Source organism: Misgurnus anguillicaudatus, chromosome 10, assembly GCF_027580225.2.
Source record: "Misgurnus anguillicaudatus chromosome 10, ASM2758022v2, whole genome shotgun sequence".
In the NCBI taxonomy this organism is placed as follows: Eukaryota; Metazoa; Chordata; class Actinopteri; order Cypriniformes; family Cobitidae; genus Misgurnus; species Misgurnus anguillicaudatus.
Window position 1 is genome coordinate 20,887,346 of NC_073346.2, and position 24,061 is coordinate 20,911,406.

At 38.1% G+C, this 24,061-nt stretch overlaps 2 protein-coding genes across 6 annotated transcripts in view; both read left to right on the forward strand.

Annotated features, from left to right (window-relative positions):
* The window catches only part of kcnn3 (potassium intermediate/small conductance calcium-activated channel, subfamily N, member 3), an 85,210-nt gene extending 65,682 nt beyond the window's left edge, over window positions 1–19,528 (forward strand). For all 4 annotated transcript variants that reach the window (XM_055209952.2, XM_055209950.2, XM_073872089.1 and 1 more), the window contains 4 exons: window positions 2,212–2,322; window positions 9,139–9,266; window positions 16,145–16,214; window positions 18,175–19,528. In XM_055209952.2, the coding sequence (XP_055065927.2) occupies window positions 2,212–2,322; window positions 9,139–9,266; window positions 16,145–16,214; window positions 18,175–18,507 (642 nt within the window). In that variant the 3' untranslated portion in view covers window positions 18,508–19,528. The remainder of the gene's footprint in view (window positions 1–2,211; window positions 2,323–9,138; window positions 9,267–16,144; window positions 16,215–18,174) is intronic.
* Window positions 19,529–19,669: 141 nt separating this feature from the next.
* LOC129447958 (nuclear pore membrane glycoprotein 210) overlaps window positions 19,670–24,061 on the forward strand; it is a 32,203-nt gene continuing 27,811 nt past the window's right edge. Inside the window, exons 1-6 of one of the 2 annotated variants that reach the window (XM_055209946.2) lie at window positions 19,670–20,287; window positions 21,539–21,699; window positions 21,972–22,103; window positions 22,214–22,292; window positions 22,818–22,968; window positions 23,116–23,248. In XM_055209946.2, the coding sequence (XP_055065921.2) occupies window positions 20,127–20,287; window positions 21,539–21,699; window positions 21,972–22,103; window positions 22,214–22,292; window positions 22,818–22,968; window positions 23,116–23,248 (817 nt within the window). In that variant the 5' untranslated portion in view covers window positions 19,670–20,126. The remainder of the gene's footprint in view (window positions 20,288–21,538; window positions 21,700–21,971; window positions 22,104–22,213; window positions 22,293–22,817; window positions 22,969–23,115; window positions 23,249–24,061) is intronic. The other variant, XM_055209945.2, reaches the window with a different exon arrangement.

Consider the following 24,061-nt stretch of genomic DNA (forward strand, 5'->3'; position numbering starts at 1 on the left):
TTTATGTTTGGAGACGATAATTCACGCCCTTGTTGAGTTTGGGGTATGTACCTTTTGCATATCGTTAACATGTACTAATACACACTTACCAGTAGTGTTGGGCGATATGCCCTATTTTCTGATCGTCCTATCGTCAGCCTGTGAGATCGGCGATACACAATATTATCGGGGGGCGGGGCAGTAGTTTACTCATTTTTTATATGTTAATTTTTTACTCATTATAACAAGTCACTTGATGGGTGGACAAAAAAAAAAAAACAAGAGCAACACCGTCATGACCGCAACCTTCTTAAACCTGATGCCATTAATGCAAGCGCGTCATTAAAACCCTATCATGATTACTTAAAAACTGTAAATACATGCATCTGCACACGCACACATACGTGCGCGCAAATACAAACAATTCAATGCATTGGTTTAGTGCTGTTGCAGAAGACTACACGTGTCAAGCAGTGGTGCTCTCATGAGGTGCCTTTTTAAACGCATCGGTCCGGCGGAACGCGATCATATTTTAAACACAATCATATATTAAACACGAGGGACGTGTTGCTACAACTCCTTGAAATGCATATCATAAACAGGATTAATACCTAGTGATCTGACTTCGGACAGAGCGCAGCTTTCTGCACGTACGCGAGAGTGAGAGAGAGGCGCTAATATGCAGTGGGTCATATTTTAAACAAAAAGTAAAGTTTGCCTCAGCTCGCATGAAACGCATTAAACTGAACAAATACATAAGGATTACTACTTTAGTTTATGTTTAGACTTCGGACAGACGCGAGAGCGCGTGCACGTGAGACAGAGAGAAGCGCAGCTGCTCATGACGCGGCACGCTGGATTTAGTGGTAGAAGGAGACCAAGACGCGCGCATTAAGTGCAGGTACGTGCAAGAAGGAATTATCTCTTTACAAGCTCTCCACGTAAAGTGAAGCCCACAAACCCTCATGTGAGGAAAAGCATGAATTGTGGGTGTTAATATAAAACTATGATGATAATAATAATAACCATTCACCAACTATCGTCATGACTATCGCCATGAAAGCCTGCCATTGGCGATATGTCTGAAGATCGTCGATACCCGATACTATCGTCTATCGGCACAACCCTACTTACCAGTCCCTACAGAAAAACGTGATTATGCGATCGCATGATTCAACACATAATCAGCCAATATTTATAATATTTATGAGAGGGTGGCATTTTTTTCAAATACATCGCACTTTCGCAGCATAAATTGCAGATTTTCGTGCACAAAATATGTGGGGCTAGCATAATTTCATAATCCCCGCATTTGCGTAGCGAAAATCACATATATCTTAGCAGAAAGTTGAAAAATGTTGCATTTACTTCCCACAAGCCCAGCCATGTCCCCTGTTGCCATGATTATGTGACGTGAACATCATTGAAAAGCTGCAAACAGTTTTTGCAAGTTCACACAGTTTTTGCAAGTTCCCGCAATTTTTGCAAGTTCTCACAATTTCATTGCATAAAATTGCATAAATATCCCGCATATTCCATCGCATTTTTTAAGAAAACGTGCCGCAAGATCAAGTATTTTTGCCCGCAACAATCACAAAATAACTCTGCGTTTTTCTGGAAGGACTGACTTACACACCAAAAGAAATGTAAAATCGTGAATTGGACAGTAGGTGCTCTTTAATATATTGTTAAGTTTCTTTGCACTATGGTATAAATGCAAAAATTTCAGTGGGTCTAAAATGAGCTAATTTTGAAATACATTCACTTTCACTCAGCATGAAGTATGACCCTGATGCAGGCATCAAATTTGGTGAGATTCACTTTTAAAACTGTCATAAACCTCTTTAATGTTAATCTGAGTGATTTTCCTACACCAGCTGCAACCATTACAGGTGGTTAGCGACATTTATCAGTTGATTATCTAATTTGTGTCTGGTTTGGACATTGGGGAATGTATTTGAAAGTTTCTCAAACACTCACCCCTAACTCTCTCTCTCTCTCTCTCTCGCTCTCTCTCTCTCTCTCTCTCTTTCTATTTGATGTGTTCTGTCTCACCTTGAATGAACTACAGTAATTGTTTACCAGACCCATCCTTTAATCTTCCTTGCTTATTATGAATCTGTGAGCCACGTGTCCTCTACTAATGATGCAAGTGTGTAATGTTTTCTTGGTTCTGTCCGTTCATTCACCTTGACCTTTTTCTGTCTTCTGCTCTGCATCTGTCTCATGCAGGGAGCAGGATGTACTGCCTTGGTTGTTGCCGTGGTAGCCAGAAAGCTTGAGCTGACAAAGGCGGAGAAGCACGTGCATAACTTCATGATGGACACACAGCTCACCAAACGGGTACACGCAAACCGACGCACACACTGTTCACTGAATGGACGCACAGGCACAACTTCATGTTCAGAGCTGCATTCCTGCAACTCACGGCTCTCTGACTCCTTAGGTGCTTTTAAATGTTTTATGCAGTTGAAAGATTCAGAAAAAGCACTCCATATCAAATATGTAGGCAACATCACAGCCAATATTATTGGAGACTAGAAAGCCGGTGATCAATAATTGCATCACTGTAGCTGTGGAGTGCTTCTCCATACAAGCGGCTACAGTAAATGCTCAATTGAGAGAGTGTGTGAGATACTTAGAAAGAGGAAAATGTGCCCATATTTTTTTTTAGTTTATTACTTTACACTCACTCAATAGCCTCAGTTTAATGGCGGTCAGAGGAGGGCAAGGAAGTTGGATCGATAAATGCTGTAGCGTTGCTGTGGATATCCTCTTCATGCATTGAGTTTCCTGCTACTATGGTTACAAAACCTCTACTAAAAGAGAAAAAATCACTTAAAACTTTGACCTCACAAACCTGTTGCCTTGGAGACACGGTGGTAAAAGGGTTTACTGTATCTGTAAAAGACCTGATGGTGTTTTCCTCCACCTTTCCTGTCAGGAATAACTACGGTACGGTTAAGATGGACAGGGTTCTCCCTGTTAAACATTATTATTGCTGTATGTAACGGCACCAACTATTCAAAAATACAGATACTAATGTTATTTTCTAAGGTATGTCAGCTTTTAAATCACTTTGGTGCTAATTTCACGAGTAGTTTATGTGATACTTTTTAAAACTTGTAAAACTGTAAATGTTTCGTATCACACAACAATTGCATCAAAACACATGCTCCCACAAACAAAACAGCATTATTTTCTTTTAGTTTATAAATTTTGGAACAATTCAGTTTGGTTACAGTAAATGTAATATGACGTTTAAAATGAACTTTATAGTAGCTGCACGTTACAGTCCTGCAATTTGCAGTTAAGACATAACCATAATTTTATAATGCCTACAAAAACGTTTATTTCATTTAAAAGATGCAATCATTTACAACAGTGAGGTAAGATTATAGTATTAACAGATTATACTGTCAGTCTGTAAATCATATTATAAGAATTATGTAACCATTTCATACACTACTGAATGCAGTAATGTAGCATTTATCTGTATAATACTGTGCCGTGAGCTCCACATACACTTGCGGATCAACTTTCTATGATTGAATTTATGATCGAGTTTTCTAGATTATAATGAATTTATCAGGCATACTTTACTTCATAAGGCTTCTCTTGATCACATGGGAAACAGTGATGCCCAGACTTCAATAGAGCAGACATATTGTGTTTAATGGAGCCTACAACTCACACATCGTCTTTGATTGTTTCCTCTCTCTCTCTCATAGCAAATGAAGAGCTTAGATGCAAAACCCTCTAAGTGCATCTGAAATCTATCGAGCTCCTAAGGTGACATTAGAGTAAAAAAAAATCTAAAGTTTAGTTTCATGTGCTCACGTGAAACTTTCGCATGCTCACGTAAAACTTTCATGTGCTCACGCGAAACCTTCACGTGCAGATTTTTTTTTTAAGTTTATTTTCGCCTGCGCATGTGAAACTATTGCGTGCGCACATGAAACTTTCGCTTTTAGGTGCGCACAGGATAGTTTCACGTGTGCGCATGATAGTTTTACGTGCGTACGCGAAACTAAACGCGATAGTTTCATGTGCGCGCAGGATAGTTTTGCGTGTGGACGCGAACCTCAACGCTATCGTTTCTTGTGCGCGCATGGTAGTTTTACGTGCGTACGCGAAACTAAACGCGATAGTTTCGTGTGTGCGCATGATAGTTTTACGTGCGTACGCGGAACTAAACGCGATGGTTTCACGTGCACACGCGGTAGTTTCTGAATTGGCCTGATGCCAGGATTAAGTGTATTTGAATCGAAAGTATTTGATGAACGTTTAAAACAGGTAGAGAGCACTCGGTTAAAGGGAGATGTTTGTAATCAAGCAGGAAACAGGAGCGCCATTGATTTCCATAGTAGGAAATAAAAATACTGTGGAAGTCAATGGTGCTTATAAACGGTTTGGTTACAAACATTTCTAAAACGTATCTTCAGCAGAACAAATACATTTATACAGGTTTGTAAAAACTTTAAAATGGAAATGAAAATCTGACTTTTTTTCATGTTTAAGTGCTATAATTTCGTTCCCAGTGCTTCTATCAACCTAGAAAATGTGAAAAAGATCAACACAGTAACTTAGTTCTGGTAAACCATTCTCTGCAAGCATGTGAAAAAATAGGTAATTGAAATTTGGCTCCCCTTGTGATGTCAGAATGGGATAATACCGCCCCTTAATCTGCACTATCCACCCACTGCACTGCCATTTAGTGCAGAGATCAATTTGCATTTAAAAGGACACGCCCAAAATGGCACATTTTTGCTCATACTTACAAAGTGGCAATTTTAACATACTATAATAAATTATCTATATGATATTTTGAGCTAAAACTTCACTTACATACTCTGGGGACACCAAAGATTTATTTGACATCTTAAAAAAGTCCTCTTTAAGGTGAGTAAATGATGACAGAATTTTCATTTTAGGTGAACTAGCTCTTTAATATTATTATCTGATTTTTGATGGAGGTGGCATTTAGCGGCTTTAGCATCTAAGCTCCTCATATCTAGATTTTCCCAATAATACGACAGTTACAGTTGTCTCCAATATTGAACGATTCTATTTCAGTTACACAAATGTCTTTCAAATAACACCATATCCGTAGAGATTAGACCATACTGCTGCTCGTACTGTGATAAGTGCTATTTCATTCTGTAAGTAGTCAAATCAGAGCTGATTTGTCCTTCATTTCACCGTTGCACTCACCCACCCACCTGCATGGCTCGTGTTGCCACTGAACCTGTACAGTACTGATAATGATGGAAGGCACGTAAGAATCATTCTGCTCTTCCCACCTCCCACTGGTTGACAATGATCACCCACCTGGGCTGCGTTTCATACAACAGAATATTATATTTGTACTTTCATGTTGCTTTAACCTTCTTGTAATGAAAATTGCTTTAGTCTCTTGTATTTGACTGCTTATGATTTATTTTTAATGCCTAACCGATAACCACCCAAAATTTGCATCCACTTTTCAAAAATGTGACTGGCGTTCGATAGTAGCTTTGGTTTTAGGTCAACTTCACCTCAGCAAAATCAGATCATGGAAAAATACAATAAAACAAAATCGAATAGAGAGTACTACAGCTGATATGAGTATTGAGTGATTTAAAAATGTACGGAAGGATCAGGTGATCAAAGGTGAGGAAGGAAAGCTGTACAGAATAATTTAATCATTTAACACAGAGGGATATAACTCATGCTGATATATCTAAACTAGACTGTCACTTTCCACAATGGCGTTTCCTGATCTAAACAAAAAGTATATGTGATTCTGTGTTAAAGGAAAACACCACAGTTTTTAAAAATTTTTCTATGTTCTTACCTCAACTTATATGAATTAATACAAACCTATGTTTTTTCAATGCATGGACTTAATCTTTGTACAGCGCATTGTGATTGTGTTAGCATTTAGCCTAGCCCCATTCATTCCTTAGGATCCAAACAGGGATGAATTTAGAAACCACCAAAAGCGTCCGTGTTTTCCCTATTTAAAGACTATTACATGAGTAGTTACACGACTAAGTATGGTGGCACAAAATAAAACGTGGCGATTTTTCAAGCGGATAAAAATGAGAACTATATTGTATGGCGGAAGAGCACTTAGTTTGCAGCTTTTCGATGTCGGCACGCAGTAACATCATTATGTTCAAACTTCAGTCAATATTACTGAGCATCAAGGTCGAAGTGCTGCAAACTACAAGGCTGTTTACACTTGGCATTAACATGCGTTTTCATCGATCGGATCACAAGTGGACAACGTTAATTAATGCCAGGTGTAAACGGTGTAAATGCTGTTCAAAACGTTTTGAGCTCGTCCACTTTCAACCACATTCGTATTGCTTTTGTAGTGTAAACGCACATGTGGTTGAATGTGTTTGAACAGCCACACATGACCGCCTTCTTTCCGCCCATTTATCTAATCTGAGGTACTAAACACACGTTTTACGTCTTTTCTGACTCTGGCGTGAACACACGTTGAACCGCACTATTTTTAGCCTTTCATTGATAAACCTAAAGCAGCTCATCTCCGTAGTTTCATTTTGAAAGCGTGTGAAAGTTGCGCGATCCTATTTCATCACTTGCGCTGAAAATTCAAAGAAAGCTCTAACATATACACATACAAAACTCTGTGCAACATGTTAAAGGAATAGTCTACTCATTTTCAATATTAAAATATGTTATTACCTTAACTAAGAATTGTTGATGCATCCCTCTGTCGTCTGTGTGCGTGCGCGTGGGCGCTGGGGCGCGCTGCGACGCTTCGATGGCGTTTGGCTTGGCCCCATTCATTCGGTGCTACCATTTGGAGAAGTTAGAAGTGACCAAACACATCAACGTTTTTTCTATTTAAGACAAGTAGTTATACGAGCAAGTTTGGTGGTACAAAATAAAACGTAGCACTTTTCCAAGCGGATTTAAAAAAAGGAACTATATTTTATGGCGTAATAGCACTTTTGGGAGGACTTCGACTCGCCTGAAAAGTCCGCTCCCCTTCTCACTCTCATAATGGCAGAGGGAGGGTGTTACTGCGCCGAGTCGAAGTACTTCCAAAAGTGCTATTACGCCATAAAATGTAGCTCCTCTTTTAAATCCGCTTAGAATAGCGCTACGTTTTATTTTTTACCACCAAACTTGATCGTATAACTACTCGTCTTAAATAGGAAAAACGTTGATGTGTTTGGTCACTTCTAACTTTATTTCTAAATGGTACCATTGAATGAATGGGGCTAAGCTAAATGCTATCGAAGCATCGCAGCACGCTCCAGCGCTTACGTGCACGCACACAGATGATAGAGGGATGTGTCAACAATTCTTAGTTAAGGGCGGAGTCCATGATGTTTGAAAGCCAATGTTGATATTTGAAATCACCTTAACAAACACGCCCCTACCCCAATAGAATCTGGACCTTCTGTTGATAGACCCGCCCCACACATACGCAACCCGGCATTTGATTTGATTTGATTGGCTATAAGTGTGTTTTGGTAGTCGGCCCGTCTCCTTTTCCAACGCGTTTTTCAAACATCGTGGACTCCGCCTTTAAGGTAATAACATATTTTAATATTGAAAATGAGTAGACTATTCCTTTAACTTGCTAAACAAGCAGTGGTTTGCGTCCATATAAACTCATCATTACTCCCGCTCGCGTTTGAATGACAGCAGAGAGACTCACCCACCGTCTCACAGACCACCCCCTCACAGTATTCAGGACAGAAGCGGTCGAAAGTGGACAAAAGAGACGGATTTAAATACCAGTTGTAAACATAATGTGTCTCTCTCGTCCACTTGTGATCCGATCGATGAAAACACATCTTAATGCCAAGTGTAAACAGCCCCTAAGTCTTTAAATGGGGAAAACATGCAGGTGTTTGGTGGCTTCTGGATTTATTCCTGTTTGGGTCCTGGGGGGTGAATGGGGCTAGGCTAGGTGCTGGCATATTCGCGACGCGCTGTACAGGGATTGAGTGCACGCATTGAAAAAAAGATAGGTATGTATTAGTTCATCTAAGTTGAGGTAAGAACATAATAAAATATTGAAAAACGGTGGTGTTTTCCTTTAATGATAAATCACTATGTCCTAAGCTATTGTTTCTGATAAGTTGATTGTCTGTCTTTTAGATGTTATTTAGTGACAGTATTTGCTATATTTGTATTTAACTTATCTAAAGTAATGCCGCATTTGTACATTATGTATTTTATATTCGAGATTGCACTATAGCTATATACAGTAGGTGTAGTCTGCTATAAGCACTACAGTCTCATAAGATTATCAGTCTATATAAGAATATAACCGTAGACATCTCTCTCCCTCTCTCTTATTCTTTACCTTGCCCTGTCTGAAGCTGTTCTCATAAATGAAACCTGGATTGAGTTTGAGCCGGAGCTTCTACTCTTGTATTATTAAATACACTGACCACTGTTAATTAATCAGAGTAAGGCAGTGCTAAATCCAGAAACAGTGTTTAAATAAAATGCCCAGTGCTGTCCTATGCCTAGAGGAACACTGTCAAATCGGGTGCTTATTAAAAATGGGAAAGCTCTGTCTTCCCTCCGTTGCCCAGCAAGAATGTAATTGTTCTTTCCTCACAACTCTGGCCCCTCTGAAGTCTCCTCATACATTTTTCCGAAGCAGTTTCTCTCTTCTCTCCATTTTATTATTTTGCTCTCTCTCACTGTCTTGACATATCTGAGATCTACAGATAATTCATGAATTTTAGATATCTCAAAAAAAAAAATTATCTTGAACCAAGAAGTCTGCAAGGCATGCATAGTAATGTATAGTATATAAAAGACACACTCCTAGATTAAAAACACAGTACAATACAGATACTGAGATCTTTACTTTATATTATTCTAGTCATTTACAAAACTTTGCCACAAGGATTTCCAAAACTTGCTTGTAAAAATGACCCTGTCTTGTTTGTCTGGGACAAGAATTCAGAATAGACCGGATGATAGAATTACGGACTAGAAGATCTATTGTCGGGTGATATATCTCCCAAAGAGCTATTACTTTGGCAAACTGTTGGGTTTTGTGTATGCGGTTGAGCTGAGTGTGTTGGCAATGCAGAGCATATAGTGTGATTACTTTCTCCTGATGTGGTTTTTTGCTGCTGATGTTGTTGTTATGGCGACATATCCCCTCAGATAAAGAACGCAGCGGCGAATGTTCTACGAGAGACCTGGCTGATATACAAACACACCAAACTGATGAAGAAGATCGACCACTCTCGTGTACGCAAGCACCAGAGGAAGTTCCTTCAAGCCATTCACCAGTGAGTAAAACTGATCACATGCTCCTTTCTACTACAGACACATCTTAGTTCACAAAAAGCTATATAATTTACTAATGTTAGTTTAGGTGGGACCATTTCTTTTTTTATACACTGTCGGAAGAAATGATCAAAAAGCTGCGATTGGGGCAGTACCTTTTTAAAAGGTCCTAATATGTTTAATTTAGTTACAGATACATAAACATTTGATACCAGTATGTACCTTTGAGGTACTAATATGAACTCTGGTGTACTTGAGCTAGGGACCATTTTTCTGACAGTGTATATCTCACTTTTCCACTACAAACAGCCTTTTGTGTAACAAAAATATTATGTGGATGTTTAAAATTTGATGAAACATACAGCCAAACTAAAAACCTTTTAGAAACATTTATTATCACGAGTGTATGGTGTTGGCGGATGTTTTCTTGCTAAGTGAGCTTTAGTGATGATCATCTGAAGAAAACTTAGACAAACGAGTTTGAAGTGCTTCACATTAGAGATGAGTGGCCAGGTGTGATGAGTGCATTTCTAGCAGTTAGCACATCTTAACTACACAATATACAAGGTATCTGAGAGAAAAATGTGACTGTTTAATACAAAATACAACTTTTGCTAATGTATTGTTGCCTATGGGCTAGTCTACATTGGGCTAATACATATGGGCTAATTAAAGTAATACTCCACTTTCATAAAAAAATCTTGAAAATGTATAGGGATGTAACGATACATCGATATGGATTGATACATCGATTATATTTCTAACGATAAGATGCATCGATGCCACACATAAAATATCCATATGAGGTACCTTTATTTTGACACTCTCCATGTCCACATTCCTTGACGTAATTTCCATTTCCGCATTTCTGCAAAACACTTATTTTTGTTTATTTTTGTCTGCTAGTATAGCAAGTGAATGTGATGCAGCAACAAAGCGAATGAAACAGCGAAAACACAGCAAAAAGACCACTGCAGCATTTGTTTGACTGTTAGATCTAAAGATAAAGACATATCAAATGCTTAAGTTTAACAGCTTTATTTATACCAGTGATTGTCACAAAATACTGAAAGACTTTATCTGTTGCCATCACAAGCCTGATTTTGTGACATTTTGCCCCTAATTATTTATTTTTCTTTATTTAAAAAAAGTGTATATTTTGTTATGTATGTTTTGTTGTTCCAGAGACTGGAACAGAGACTGAAAGACTCAAAGAGTTTAATTAAATGTTAATGTTATATATTTTGGTTGCATTTGTAAATTATAAAAAATGTAACAGTTTAACTAGACATGTGATATAAAATATCAGCAAATGAATCAAACCAAATCGTAATTGCACCGAAGAAGCATTTGACATATCTGCAAATATCGCACCGCTGGTGGAGAAAATCGATACTGCATCGCATCATAATGAACTGTCTGATTTACACCCCTAATAATTTACTCACCCCAATGTCGTATATATGTTTCTTTGTTCAATCTAGAAGAAATAAAGTTTTTTTGAGAGAAACATTCTCAATTTAATAGACTTTATTAGACCTTAATGGGTGGTTTCCCAGACAGGGATTAGCTTAAGCCAGGACTAGGCCTCAATTTAATTAGGAAATATAACGAATTTTCACAAACATGCCTTACTAAAACCATTCTTTTCTAGCGAAACGATCGTCATTTTCGCCATTTAAAATGGTCCGTAATTGCGCGTTTGACATATGTAATGCGTGACTTTTCGATGCGATTACGTAATGAAGTATGTAAGGTTGCGATGGCGCGTCACATGGCTAGTGCAAGACGAGAAGTTCTGGTTTACATATTTTTTATTTTTCTTGGCGAAAATAACGATTGTTACACCCTTATGACTCTGTTTTGAGCCCTTTGAAGCTGCATTGAATCAGCAATTTTAAACTGCATTGAAACGTCACTTGCTGAGGTCCAATAAAGTCTATACAACTGAGAAAAATCCTGGAATGTTTTCCTAAAATAACTTAATTTCTTCTTGACTGAACAAAGAAAGACATAAACTTTTTTTATGAAAGTGGAATATTCCTTAAAGGCTTACATTTTTCTATCTTAATTTAGTAAGCAATTGCTATCACATACATTGTGTCATAAATACCCCATAAAATCAAATTATTCTTGTCTGTACTGACATGATTCTTACTGAAGTCTTACTTTATTGAGGGATATTTTCGTTTTAAAGAGAATTCGATTGGACAAAAAATTGTAGTGTAAGATAAGTCTTTTAAATATTTCAAAGTGCTTAAAGGTCTTTACACACCGGGACGTTATTCGTGCGCGTTTATCGTCGACGTTTAACGTGACGTTTTTCTGCTTTCACACCCAAACGATTTTTACTGGCGCTGAGCCGAGTGAGGTGCAAATTCACTCCCTGGACAGTAGATGGCGCCTAATACAAAACAGATATATGCCGGTTCACAGGGCGGCGCTGCGAGACGTTATGCGTCTGTTCTGACACTCACTTGTCACACAGAAGAAGAGAGCCACTCGCGTGTAGTCACCATTCATAAATATACGATTTTTGGTTAACTAGCAAACAAACAAACATGGCTCTTGAATAAATATATAATCTTTGTACAAACAATATCTCCGTGAACTTGAATACATTTTTAAATGAAATCTATTTGATTCGATTCTTTTATCATCAGTTAATATATCAGCATCTCCACATAAAATTAACTATTTTTAATAGAACACGTTATATCAAAATTAAAAATCTTTCACAAAATATAAGGTAATGGGTGATCCGATGTGTGTACTTTTAACCAAGCTTTTACAAGCACTTTCTCTGTTAACAATTTTCTCAAATTTCCTGCCAAATGTATTGTATTTTGTGATTTGGCTAAACATTTAAGATCATTTTTACCAATATACTCGTTGTATAGAGGGTGGGTGGGTAGAACAAGGAACCACCATTTTTGTTGTGCCCAAAGATTTTAATACTCCTGCAAATTGGTAAGTGTTGCCTATAAATATAATGATGCAATAATTAGGTATGTAGTTATTACAATAAAAGGTCAACAATACTGATGTACAAATATATGCATAGTGCCAAAATGTCACGTTATTTACAATTAGTTTTTTTAATCAAACATTTATTTTTGTGAATAAACTGCAGTTTGCAATAACAATCAGAGACATGACAGTAAAATCAAATGAAACAGGATTCAGAAATGTTGGTTCACTCCAGAAAAGTCACAATGACTGTAGTGCAACTGAACGGTAGTGCAAATCAACATTTAGAAATTAGACATTTTCAAATGTATTTCTTAAATGTATAAACACTTAAAATACATAAGTAAAATGGTATATAATAAACATTATTTTGTGTGAACAAGAACTGGCAGAGCTGTAAAGCAAATAAGTCACAATGATAGAAGTCTAAGTGAACTGTTGTGCAAATAAACATATCTATGAAATGTACATGTTCAACTTTATTTCTTGAATGTATAAACATAAAAAAAAACTAAATAAAATGGTATATAATAAACATCTATAGGTGTGACCCAAAACTGGCAGAGCGGTCCTTCTGTGCTCCTCTTTCTCTCTTCTGTGCTTCGCTTTCAATTTTTTCCCTGTAGCATCTTTTGATAAGAGGTACATCTCCAGAGGTTCGTCTCGGACTGTTTTCTTTTGTTTAGATTGGACCTTGTCACGGCTGGTGCTGGATGATCCTGAAGACGTGCTTGCTGGAGCCTCCTCACTTTTGCTCACATCATTTTAGCAGAAATATTGCTGTGAACACTGTAAAGATAAATTTAGTTTTCATCAGAAACAATCTTTCACACTGAGGGCCATGCCACGATATCCATGAGGTCAATATTTGATTACAAATGTAATTTAGATTCATGGTATTTTATCTGGCTGAACAAATGCAGCAGATGTTATCTATACACAGAACACAAATTAACCTCCTAAAACCCCACCTTTGGTTTGGCTTGCATTTTAGATTTCTCCAAGCTATTTGGGGTTAGGAAGAAGCAATGAATATAATAACCAAATATTTTTCTTTGAACACGAAGCAGTGTTATTGTCCACGTTTGTGTACAACAGGTTCCAGTTACACACAATGAAGTACTATGGTGCAAACAACAAAACATGTGATTTCAGACAGTGTACAGGGAACATGCCATGGTATGAAGTGTTCAATGTCAGTGCATTACATATCGTAATGTAATGCACCAATAATCATTTTTTATTACTTGCACAGTTATAATGTAGATTTGCACTACTGGTCTGTTCAATACACTACTGGACTGTCTATTTCATACTCCCTGTTCATTTGCACTGCTGGACTACTTGAATTGCATCGTTTGCACCCCTGTGTACTGAATATTAGAATAACTATTCACAATAACTTAAGCCATTGCACTATTAACTGACTACAATCCAAATTCATTCATGCACTACTTAAATATTAATTTCACTACTGTTCTGTTTAGTTTATTATGTACATATCCACGTGTACATTTCTGTATATTATGTTCATAGTACCACCCATAAGTGTTTACATCGTATTACATAATTCTGCACCTAAGCAATTATTATTGATACCCTGCACTTTTTATACTGCTTTTGCACCTAAACTGCATTTCGTTGCCTTGTGCTTGTGTAATGACAATAAAGTTTAATCTAATCATATAGCCCACACAGCTATGTTTTGTAATGTTCTAATGTATATCACGTTACCTTCAAAATTCAGTCGATGATGTGAGGAACTCCGACACCTTCATAAACCTCCACAGCCTCGATGCATCTTCTTTGTGTGTTTACCTGTTCCACGTGCTCCGCAAGACCATTTTGTGCTTGAGCGCCGCCAAGTCGTGTTTTACTGGAACTTCAGCAGCGCCAGGCACGTGAACAAAAGCGCCAATCTCATTGGTCGGCCAACTTTTAACGCGCCGCGTCAAACCAAAAAAACGCGTCCGAGGCGTTTTTCTGAAAATGACGCTTTTGCGCGTCGCGCTTTTCGCGTGGGTGTGCGCACTCACATTGGCGCTCGTTCTTGAGTCACGAGACGTTAAACGTCGACGATAAACGCGCCCGAAAAACGTCCCGGTGTGTAAAGACCTTAAAGGGATAGTTCACCCAAAAATGAAAATTATCTCATCATTTACTCACTCTCATGTTGTTACAAACCTGTATCATTTTTTTTTGTTCTGATGAATACAAAGGAAGATATTTTGAAAAGAAGGCCTATTGACTTCCATAGTATTCTTTAATCCAACTGTCAATTGGGTTTCTGGTCGGTTTGGTTACAAACATTCCTCAAAATATCTTCCTTTGTGTTCATCAGAACAAAGATTTTTTTTACAGGTTTGTAAAAACATAAATGTGAGTAAATGATGGGAGAATTTTCGTTTTTGGGTGAAATATCCCTTTAAAGCAACACCAAAGAGTTTTTTTTACCTTAAAATAATGCTTCCAAAACAGTTTCAGTCGTTCATCCACTCTAAACAGGGTGAACAGCACTTTCACATTCGCTTTGCAGCCCTCTATCGGCCAAAACCGCACTAAAGAAGTTTCTAACCGTCGGGTAGCGGTCCTGTAGTCCGAGTGAATACTACAAAAACTTGCTTTACGGCAGACCTACAATCCAATCAGAGCCAGCTATGCCGCAGTATTTATGACAGTGGTAATGGACAATTACGCTTCTAACCTGTAGGGGGAGCAAAGAGCCAAAACTCTTTGGTGTTGCTTTTCTGGGACAACAGTTTCAAAATGATGACAGAATTTTCATTTTGGTGTGAACTATCCCTTTAACTGCTGCAAGTAAATTTTGCACTTTAGGAGCATATAGGTTTCATGAGATGTAGGCGTGAGTCGAAGTGAGCTTCCGGTCTGCATTTATTTATCGGTCTGGCTAGTGGCTAAACTGGTCTCTGAAATTGAAAATAAAATGTTTTGGTTTGCGAGGGAAAATGACAAGCTTGTATCAAAAACATGCAGCTAACATTATACATTAACTGTAACATTGTCACATTCATTCAGTGTAATAGTTGATATGCCTTATATATAATATTTCCCTTCACTGTAAAAAATACTTTGCTGCCTTAAAATTTTTTGTTGAATAAACTCGGATTTACGAGTCATTTCAACTTACTATTATTTATCTTGACTAGAGATGAGTTTTTATAACTACAGGTGAGTTGTTATAACTATATTTTATAAGTTGTATTTATTTTACAAAAAATGTTAAGGCAGCAAAGTATTTTTTACAGTGTTGTTATAAGAAATAAACTACTCTAAAAGGACTCTGTTGTTATTGATTCTATGTGGAAGTCTAGTTGTGTTTAGTCCACGAAAGCTGTTTGTTTATGTTGTTGCTGATGAAACGATCTGTAAAGCTAAAAAACATGAGTTAAAGTTGTACGATGCTTATTATAATTCAGAAATTGTATTTTTAGACAACAAACATAAAAGTACTGATGATTTCCTGCCATCAGCCTCTTAATGAGTATAAAGTGTTACCTGCCTGGGGCTGAGATGCTGTCCTCTGTCCCTGGGTAGGTACATCAGACTCATCATTTTTAACAACTCTAATTCAACTGTCATTGTTTTGTTTTGGGACTAGTCGCCAATTTTAAGAGCTCCTTTTTAATTGAAGCCTTTTATCTCAGATACTGCAGGATAAATATACCCAACACTCGTAGAATCCTAATAAATCCAGTGCTTTTAGGATTTACTGTGTATCCATCTCAGAAGATGGAAATTTTTAATCAACGACAAGCAAATCAAGAAAAACAGTCTGATTCACTTCATTAGCCAGTCGTGTGGTTTGACAATGAGGGCCACTGGTGCGACAAGGATTTAATGGGTTGCATATGGCATTTACGCACGTGTTTTTTTTTTTTTTTTTTTTTAGATTACGAAGCGTTAAAATGGAGCAAAGAAAACTCAGTGATCAAGCCAATACTCTGGTGGACTTATCAAAGGTAAAACTTTTGTAAACATCCAGCATTACAAACACGCATATAAACAAAAATCACAGACATGGTCACACATCTGAGCCCACGCATATGCACGTTACATCTGTTAGGAAACAGTGGACACCCACACACACTTTCAATTACATTGTGTTCCCTTTCATGCAAAATTAACATGTGCCCACATACACACTCACAATATAATGCCCAAGGTTGCAAGTACATGCACGACAATGCATAATACCTGTGGACACGCGCACACACATACCTCTGCTTTCCCAAATATATCTCAGCATTCAACTGTTTCCATGCTGACCCGTTTGTTTCTGTGGCTTTGGGTCTCCTAGCAACCTGAACAAGTGTTAAAGCAGGGATGACAGTAGAGCGAAGCAAGAGGGAGAGGGTGAGAGGGGAGAAATACAGGAAGCTGACGGATGACAGAAAATGTGTGCAATTCAAGATATTTTTCACGATGTTTCTCTGTGCACGTTTGTGCAATATATCTTTTGTTTAGTGACTGTGTGTTCATTGCTTCTAAGCACGTGAATTTGTGTAAATGCGAGTCTGTGCACTGTCAATCCTTGTGAGACAGTTTTTTTGTTGTTTTTAAAGGGGCAATAAGTAGGATTTACCCCCATCTAGTGGTGAAATTGTATTTTGCATTCAAACGAACAGTGCTCTCTAGCGCATCGCCTTTCCAAATGCGTGTTGCAACTACGGTAACCGTTATGTACTCACAACCCATCCTCACCCCATGTCGTCAATATTTGACGACACTTGACCATTCGTCAATATGTGATGGGGAGGGTATACCTTTCGCGTCATTTTTTGACGAACTGGGGACTTCAATACTATTACGTCCGTTGCATTCTCTTTCCTATTTTCTTACCATTTTCGCGTCGGTTTAGGGTTAGATTTACATAATGACATCCCTACCCAAACCTAACTCTAACCCCAACGCCAGGTGACAACTGTTTAATTTCGCGTAATCTAACCCTAAACCGACGCGAAAATGGTAAGAAAATAGGAAAGAGAATGCAACGGACGTAATAGTATTGAAGTCCCCAGTTCTTAAAAAAATGACGCGAAAGGTATACCCTCCCCGTCACATATTGACGAATGGTCAAGTGTCGTCAAATATTGACGACATGGGGTGAGGATGTGTTGGTACTCACTGATCTCTTTGTCCGTTGCTACTGGTTCACGTGTTCTGAATGAAAACGCGTTGTGGGAACGCGTTGGTAGGTTAGTGCTTTTTGTCCCTCTTTGCTATTATAGTTTATCAATACGGCAGAACCATATGGATGCCTCCTTGGACTTACCCGTTCAATGTAAGTAAAGAGGAGAAATTCTAAGCTTACGAAGGAAAGTCAGATCACTGGCAGAGGTCATTTGACACCAATGAGAACATATTTATGAATAAGACATTGATTTTGATTAATAAAACACTTGAAATCCTACTTACAGTCCCTTTAAACTAATGATAGTAAAGATCTATACTTTCCAAAATTTGATTTTGTGAGGGAGAGTGACTTGGTATATATTTTTGGACTGTTCATAATTTTTGAAGACAGTAAATCGTACATGCCTTGTGATAGGATGTACAACCATAGTCACCGTTTACTTTCGATAAAAAAATTTACCCAGAGGGAACTTGTAATGCTCAGAGATTGCCCTTTGCAAGCACAGGAAGCCTGCTGGAGATCTCCGGCACAGTCTGGCACCACATTGGAAAGAAATGTAACCGTGCCAACTGGCCAGAATTGTCAGAATGAAATTATACGGTTTTATGATTTTCATCTTATTGCTTTAAAATAATCTCAATACTTTCTAGGCAAATCAACTGATGTATTAAAGAGATCTTTTCAAACCTATAGGATTTCACAGACACACTATTTCTTCTCCCTATGTGTGATCTTTTCCCTAAAAAGCCCTTTTGTCACAGTAACTCGGTTCTTTCTCTACATAGATGCAGAGCGTCATGTATGAACTGATGTCGGAGCTAAACGACCGCAGCGAGGATCTGGAGAGGCAGATGTTAAGTCTGGAGCAGCGCGTGGAGCAATTGACTGCCGGATTTACCGCCCTACCCGCTCACCTGTCGGCAACGCTCAACACCCAGCACGCCGCACTCATTCAGCTGCTGCGCGAGCGTGACGCCAAGGTCATGAACCCTACCGTGCCCGCTGTGCTATCACCCACCACTGCCAGCCTGCCACTAGCCAACCCACCGTCCAGCTCCATCATTACGCCGGCCCAGCTTGCCGAGGACAGCCCCAAGACCAGCACATCCAGCCGCTGAGAGCGGCGGCCCTCATGGAGAAATGGACGAATGATGTGTGATGTGATTGCCTAATCATATACATACGTTCACATGTGATGCACTGTAACTACAAGTATTACGCAGCTTACGCCAGAGAATATCTCGTAATGGAGAGGCTACCGTTTGCACAAAATAACCCTATGACAAAACTGCCATATTTCATGTAGTCCACGAGAAGGACAAACTTAACTGTTAACATGAATGTATACATTTTAGGAGACACTGGCACATACACATACTACATTTTAACATGCATGGACACACACACACTCACTCGAATTATGTCTTTGCTACCAAAGTGCTCTGTCTGTAGTTGACCAAAACAGACTTTTGTTGGAGGTGCAAAGGGAATGGGGTGTTTAGAGAGATACAGACATAAATAATCAATGCCTGCGAATGTTATTATGATTGACCAATCATTATACAGTAGGTATCTGGACAGCACTTTTTTACGGTCTTAAAGAAGAGACTAACAGCCATTTGAGCAAAGCATTGTTTCAAAGCGTGATGCCGAAGCCAGTCGATGCATTATAAAACCACCGCATCAAGGTGGAACAGCTGCTCAGACGGAAATAACTGTAGAATGAGTGATTATAGTCATTTTCTGAGTGGAATTGCTTCTATTATAATGGGGTGTTGGAAAAAGAGACTATTTTACTTCTGACCCCATTTCAACGGAGACCATTTTGAAAACTGACTAATAGTGACATCCTGTGGCCGGAATACTGAATTATATCCGCTTGGAATATTGTACAGTATGCTATTACTGAAACTTAGCTTTGTATTGCTCAGTTTTTTACCATTAATTATTACTAACGCAGTTATAGCTCATGTTTATTACTATAAGATAGCGTTCTTCTCATTCGTCATGGAAATTATGATTGCTGTATAAATAAGGATTTTATTAATATTAATTATAGATAAGGGAGGTGCCGTTTGAGGTTGAAATTATTTTGTAATTTTATTTTACCAGAGAGAATTAATAAAGTATATATCTATACATGACTGTGTCTGTGTGCGTATCACTGTGTGACAAAAAGGTCTGTTATCAACTGCTAAAACTGATAACACCCGCTCATCCGGGTACTGCGACTGCGCAGTAATCTTGACCGGTAGGCTACCTGAAATGTTTTACTACGTTGTATCTTTTCTAAAGCAAACTTGTTAAAAAATGTTTAACTTGTCCAATAATTTATTTATAAAGCAAATAACCGTGTAATAATTGTAACAATTTAAGAAATGTTAGTCTATTAAAGACATTAATTGATTGTTGGATTATTGGAAATGCCTGTGGAGTTACCGCTCTACAACTGTAGCAGTTAATAATTTTACGTAGCCTAACCAATCGTTATCGGTCATCTTGCAACGTAAGAAACAGTAAAGGTAACTTTGTGAATCGGTAATTTAATGGTAATGTAATTGAGTGGTGTTTTAAAACGTGGTTTCAAAAATCAACAACGATAGGTGTCATCACAACGAACAGTGCCTAACCGTTTTCTGCTCGTGCCTTTACTTTGAGATTGCTCTCCAAATAATTATTCAGTCATCAAAAGTATTCAGTTGTGTATTGTAGTTGATTGTGGAGCTGTAATTTCAACATGCCGATGAATGAAAGAGCAGTTTGGGGAATTTTGCTGATGAGCTCATTGATTACATTGAGTCAGTCGAGCAAACTGAACGTTCCCAAGCTGCTGCTTCCTCTCAGCACTCGCCTGCCTGTGAACATCACACTGACAGCACAGAGTGGATGCTACAAATGGTGAGTGACGGGCCGTACGTGGAGCATCAACGTGCTTTTCTGCCTCATTACGTGCTGTCATGTCTGAAAGGTTATTAATTAAACCAGTATAGCGATCCGGCCAGAACTTTGCCTTTTCTAAATAGCAGAAGTTAGTGAAATTCAAAGAAATATTTCAATTACGTCATCGCAAGGATAAATGACTGAGATCACAACAGCAAATTACTGAACATGAAATAGTGATTCAAAATATTTTACTATTATTAGATAATTATTAAGCAAGAAAAACGAGACAGGGTAGTGATTTATTAAACATAGAACCGGTGTTGTGTCGAACTCTGTTCCCCCTATGTTTCCCTTTAGTGTAGTGCTTTTATAGCGTTTTCATCACGTTACATTTAGAAAGATTAAAGATTTGAATTGGTTATACTAAAAAGGCATAATATCATGTATTTTATAATACAATTTATTAAATATTTCATACATTTGACAGTTTTCTATTAGGGTATTTCTTTTAAAATATAGCCTGTCTTTTTCTTTTTTTCCTTTACTGGTTGTTTTAAAAATGTAATGTTTGCATACATAATTAAATAAATATTATACATATAATATGATTCATACTGTAAAAATAATTGACTTACCATTAAGAACAATACAGATACATTACAGAAATGCACACATATGCATCTCAGTAGCCATTAAAACTTTAAATATATAAATAATAAAACCTATAACGTGATAAAAACGCCATAAAAACACTACACTGAAGGGAAAAATAGGGGGAACATAGGGGGAACAGACTTCGACACAACACCTGTCAAGATGACTTGCAGTACCCGGATGAGAGGTTTGTCGTCAGGTTCAGCAGTTGTTATAATGAATAACGGATCTCAGAATATCACGGCTGACCAATCAGAATCAAGGATTCCAGAGAGCATTGTAAAAACTTTTTACCCCAAACTCCTTAGGGGCTTTTGCCACCCTGAAAATCTGATTAGATGTGCATTTTTTGACCCACTCGACAGTGTATGCAATGGCAGGAAATTTAATGGTACTGAAATGGGTACAAGTGGTGTAATATGATAAATGAAAAAATACTGACAGTGCGATGAAATTCAATACGTAATGAATATGCAGTGTAAATAGAAGTTACATTTTGAATGTCCAGCATCTTCTTAAATGTATACAATTTATTAAAAGAAAAAATAAATATAAATGTATGAAAAGAAGCTTTAATACAGAGTTTGCCTCTTGCTGTTGATATGACTTTAGGATGTCCTCTAAGCCCGAGAGTGTCAGGGTGTATCCTCTGTCTGCACTAAGCCCTCCAGATCTGCTGCCTGTGTCATCGTGTAGTCAGCAGTGCATGGTGTCCACTCTGCCCTCTCCTCAGGCTATTCCTATCCATAGTGTGGTTCAAGCACAGGACCTTGGTGAGGAGTGGATGGGAAAGGGGGGGGGGGGTAAACATGCATTTTGTTTTCTACAGGAGATGTAATACCATAAGAGCCGTTTAGGTTATTTTTACTCATGCAATTAAAACATATGCAAAAATCTAACATTTTACATATAAAACTGACACTGATTTTAATGAACTCTTTGCTTCAATGACTCTTTGAATTAAGATAGGCAGCGCTGCATTTTTATCTCAAAGTATTGCCCTCATTGGTCTATTAAAACGTTACATCACCCATCCCCTATGTAGTGACAGGTCATGTTCTGCGCTGTGATGTCATCGTTGATCATATTCAAAGGATTCAGATTGTCACAACCACCAGACATCTTTTTACTGATGACCCACCCATTCAACTGTCTGTCCAGGCATTTGACACTGAAGGTACTTTTTATTTGGCAAACTACATTATGACAATGCTTACTATAAGTATATGTAAGTTTGTTTTATAGTTTGCGGTTATGACTCTCTTCTGTTCTTGGCCTGATCTACAGGAAATACTTTCAGCTGTCTGGCTGGCTTGAATTTTAATTGGCGGCTGGCAAAGGAGACTGATGCAATAGAGACATTGAGGTGAACAAGGGTCTTAAAAATAAAAAGGGAGACAGCAGGGAGGACACAATAAAAAGAGAAATAATACATAATGACAGCAACAGATGCAGGGCTCAACAATAAGGATGATTTCGTGGACAAAGGCCTGTTGGAAAGCATTTTGGCCCACTTGATGGATTTAAATTGGAGTGTGCTGCATATTGTTGCTGAAAACTGTGTTGATATGTTATCAGTGTTATCTGATGTAATGGAATATAGAGCAAAGCTGTTGCTGGAGCAGCCAAGACACGGTTTTATTTTGGATGGCCCTCTTTCCCCTGGGCCCAATGAGCAGTCAATACCAGTATAAATGACCATAGTGGGTCCCCCTCTCATCAGGGGGTCCAGTCCAATGTTCCTGATTGATTCTTGGCAGGGCAATTAAGGATCAAAGCTAACCAATTGTTAAGATCTGAGATTCAAACGTTAAATCAACATAGACAAGATAAAGTATAGAAAAAGTGATGGACCAGTGGAGACTGAAGTCTTGGTTTCTGTTATATGTAGGTTTGTACGGTACCATGATGCTGGTTATGCTCCTCCACCTCATATCTTGTCTATAGAGGAAGATGGGCAGAAGGGTGACAGTGTCCTGCTGTATGGGATCCGAAGCGGCTTGGCACATGTAAAAGTGTCTCTTACACACCCTGAATATAAGGTATGAATGCAGATATAACACCAAGCAGACGGATCTGCATATGTAGATATATTAAACATTTTATTAAATGTAATAGACAGTTTATTAAATTGTTATTTATGGATAGAATTAAAATGATAATGCTTTTTTGTATTTGTGTGTCTTCAGCATGTAGAAGCAGCCAGTGTGACTTTGTTTGTGATAGATCGACTACATCTGAGCCCAGCGGAGGACACATACCTGCTACAGGGTTCGACTATCAAATACAATGTGTGGAAAACAGAGCAAGAGGGAGAGATTGGTACAAACCATATGCCTTAAACAGAACTGCCTTAAATCAGCATACATTTACTAGCTGTTTTAGACTAATTCATGCTGATTTGTTGTTTATCTCTAACTAAAAATGGTGGTCATGCTCTTTTTCATGAAAAGAAACCTAGTAGAAAAACAAGCATCCAAACTAACTAAATGCTGGTCAGGGTTTTTTCTTGCCCTGACAAAATGTTCACTGGCCCCACCAAAAAAAGATTTTAGTGTCACATATTTAAAATAATATTTCAAAAGTCAAATATAATTATATACAGTGAGGAAAATAAGTATTTGAACACCCTGCTAGTTCTCCCACCTAGAAACAATGAAGGGGTCCGAAACTGCCATCGCAGGCGCATGTCCACCGTGAGAGACATAAAAAATCCAGAAATCACAATGTATTTTTTTACTATTTATTTGTATGATACAGCTGCAAATAAGTATTTGAACACCTGTCTATCAGCTAGAATTCTGACCCTCAAAGACCTGTTAGTCTGCCTTTAAAATGTCCATCTCCACTCCATTTATTATCCTAAATTAGATGCACCTGTTTGAGGTCGTTAGCTGCATAAAGACACCTGTCCACCCCATACAATCAGTAAGAATCCAACTACTAACATGGCCAAGACCAAAGAGCTGTCCAAAGACACTAGAGACAAAATTGTACACCTCCACAAGGCTGAAAAGGGCTACGGGGAAATTGCCAAGCAGCTTAGTGAAACTGTTGGAGCAATCATTAGAAAATGGAAGAAGCTAAAAATGTCTTAAGTTTGCCTATGACCATTTGGATTATCCAGAGGAGTCA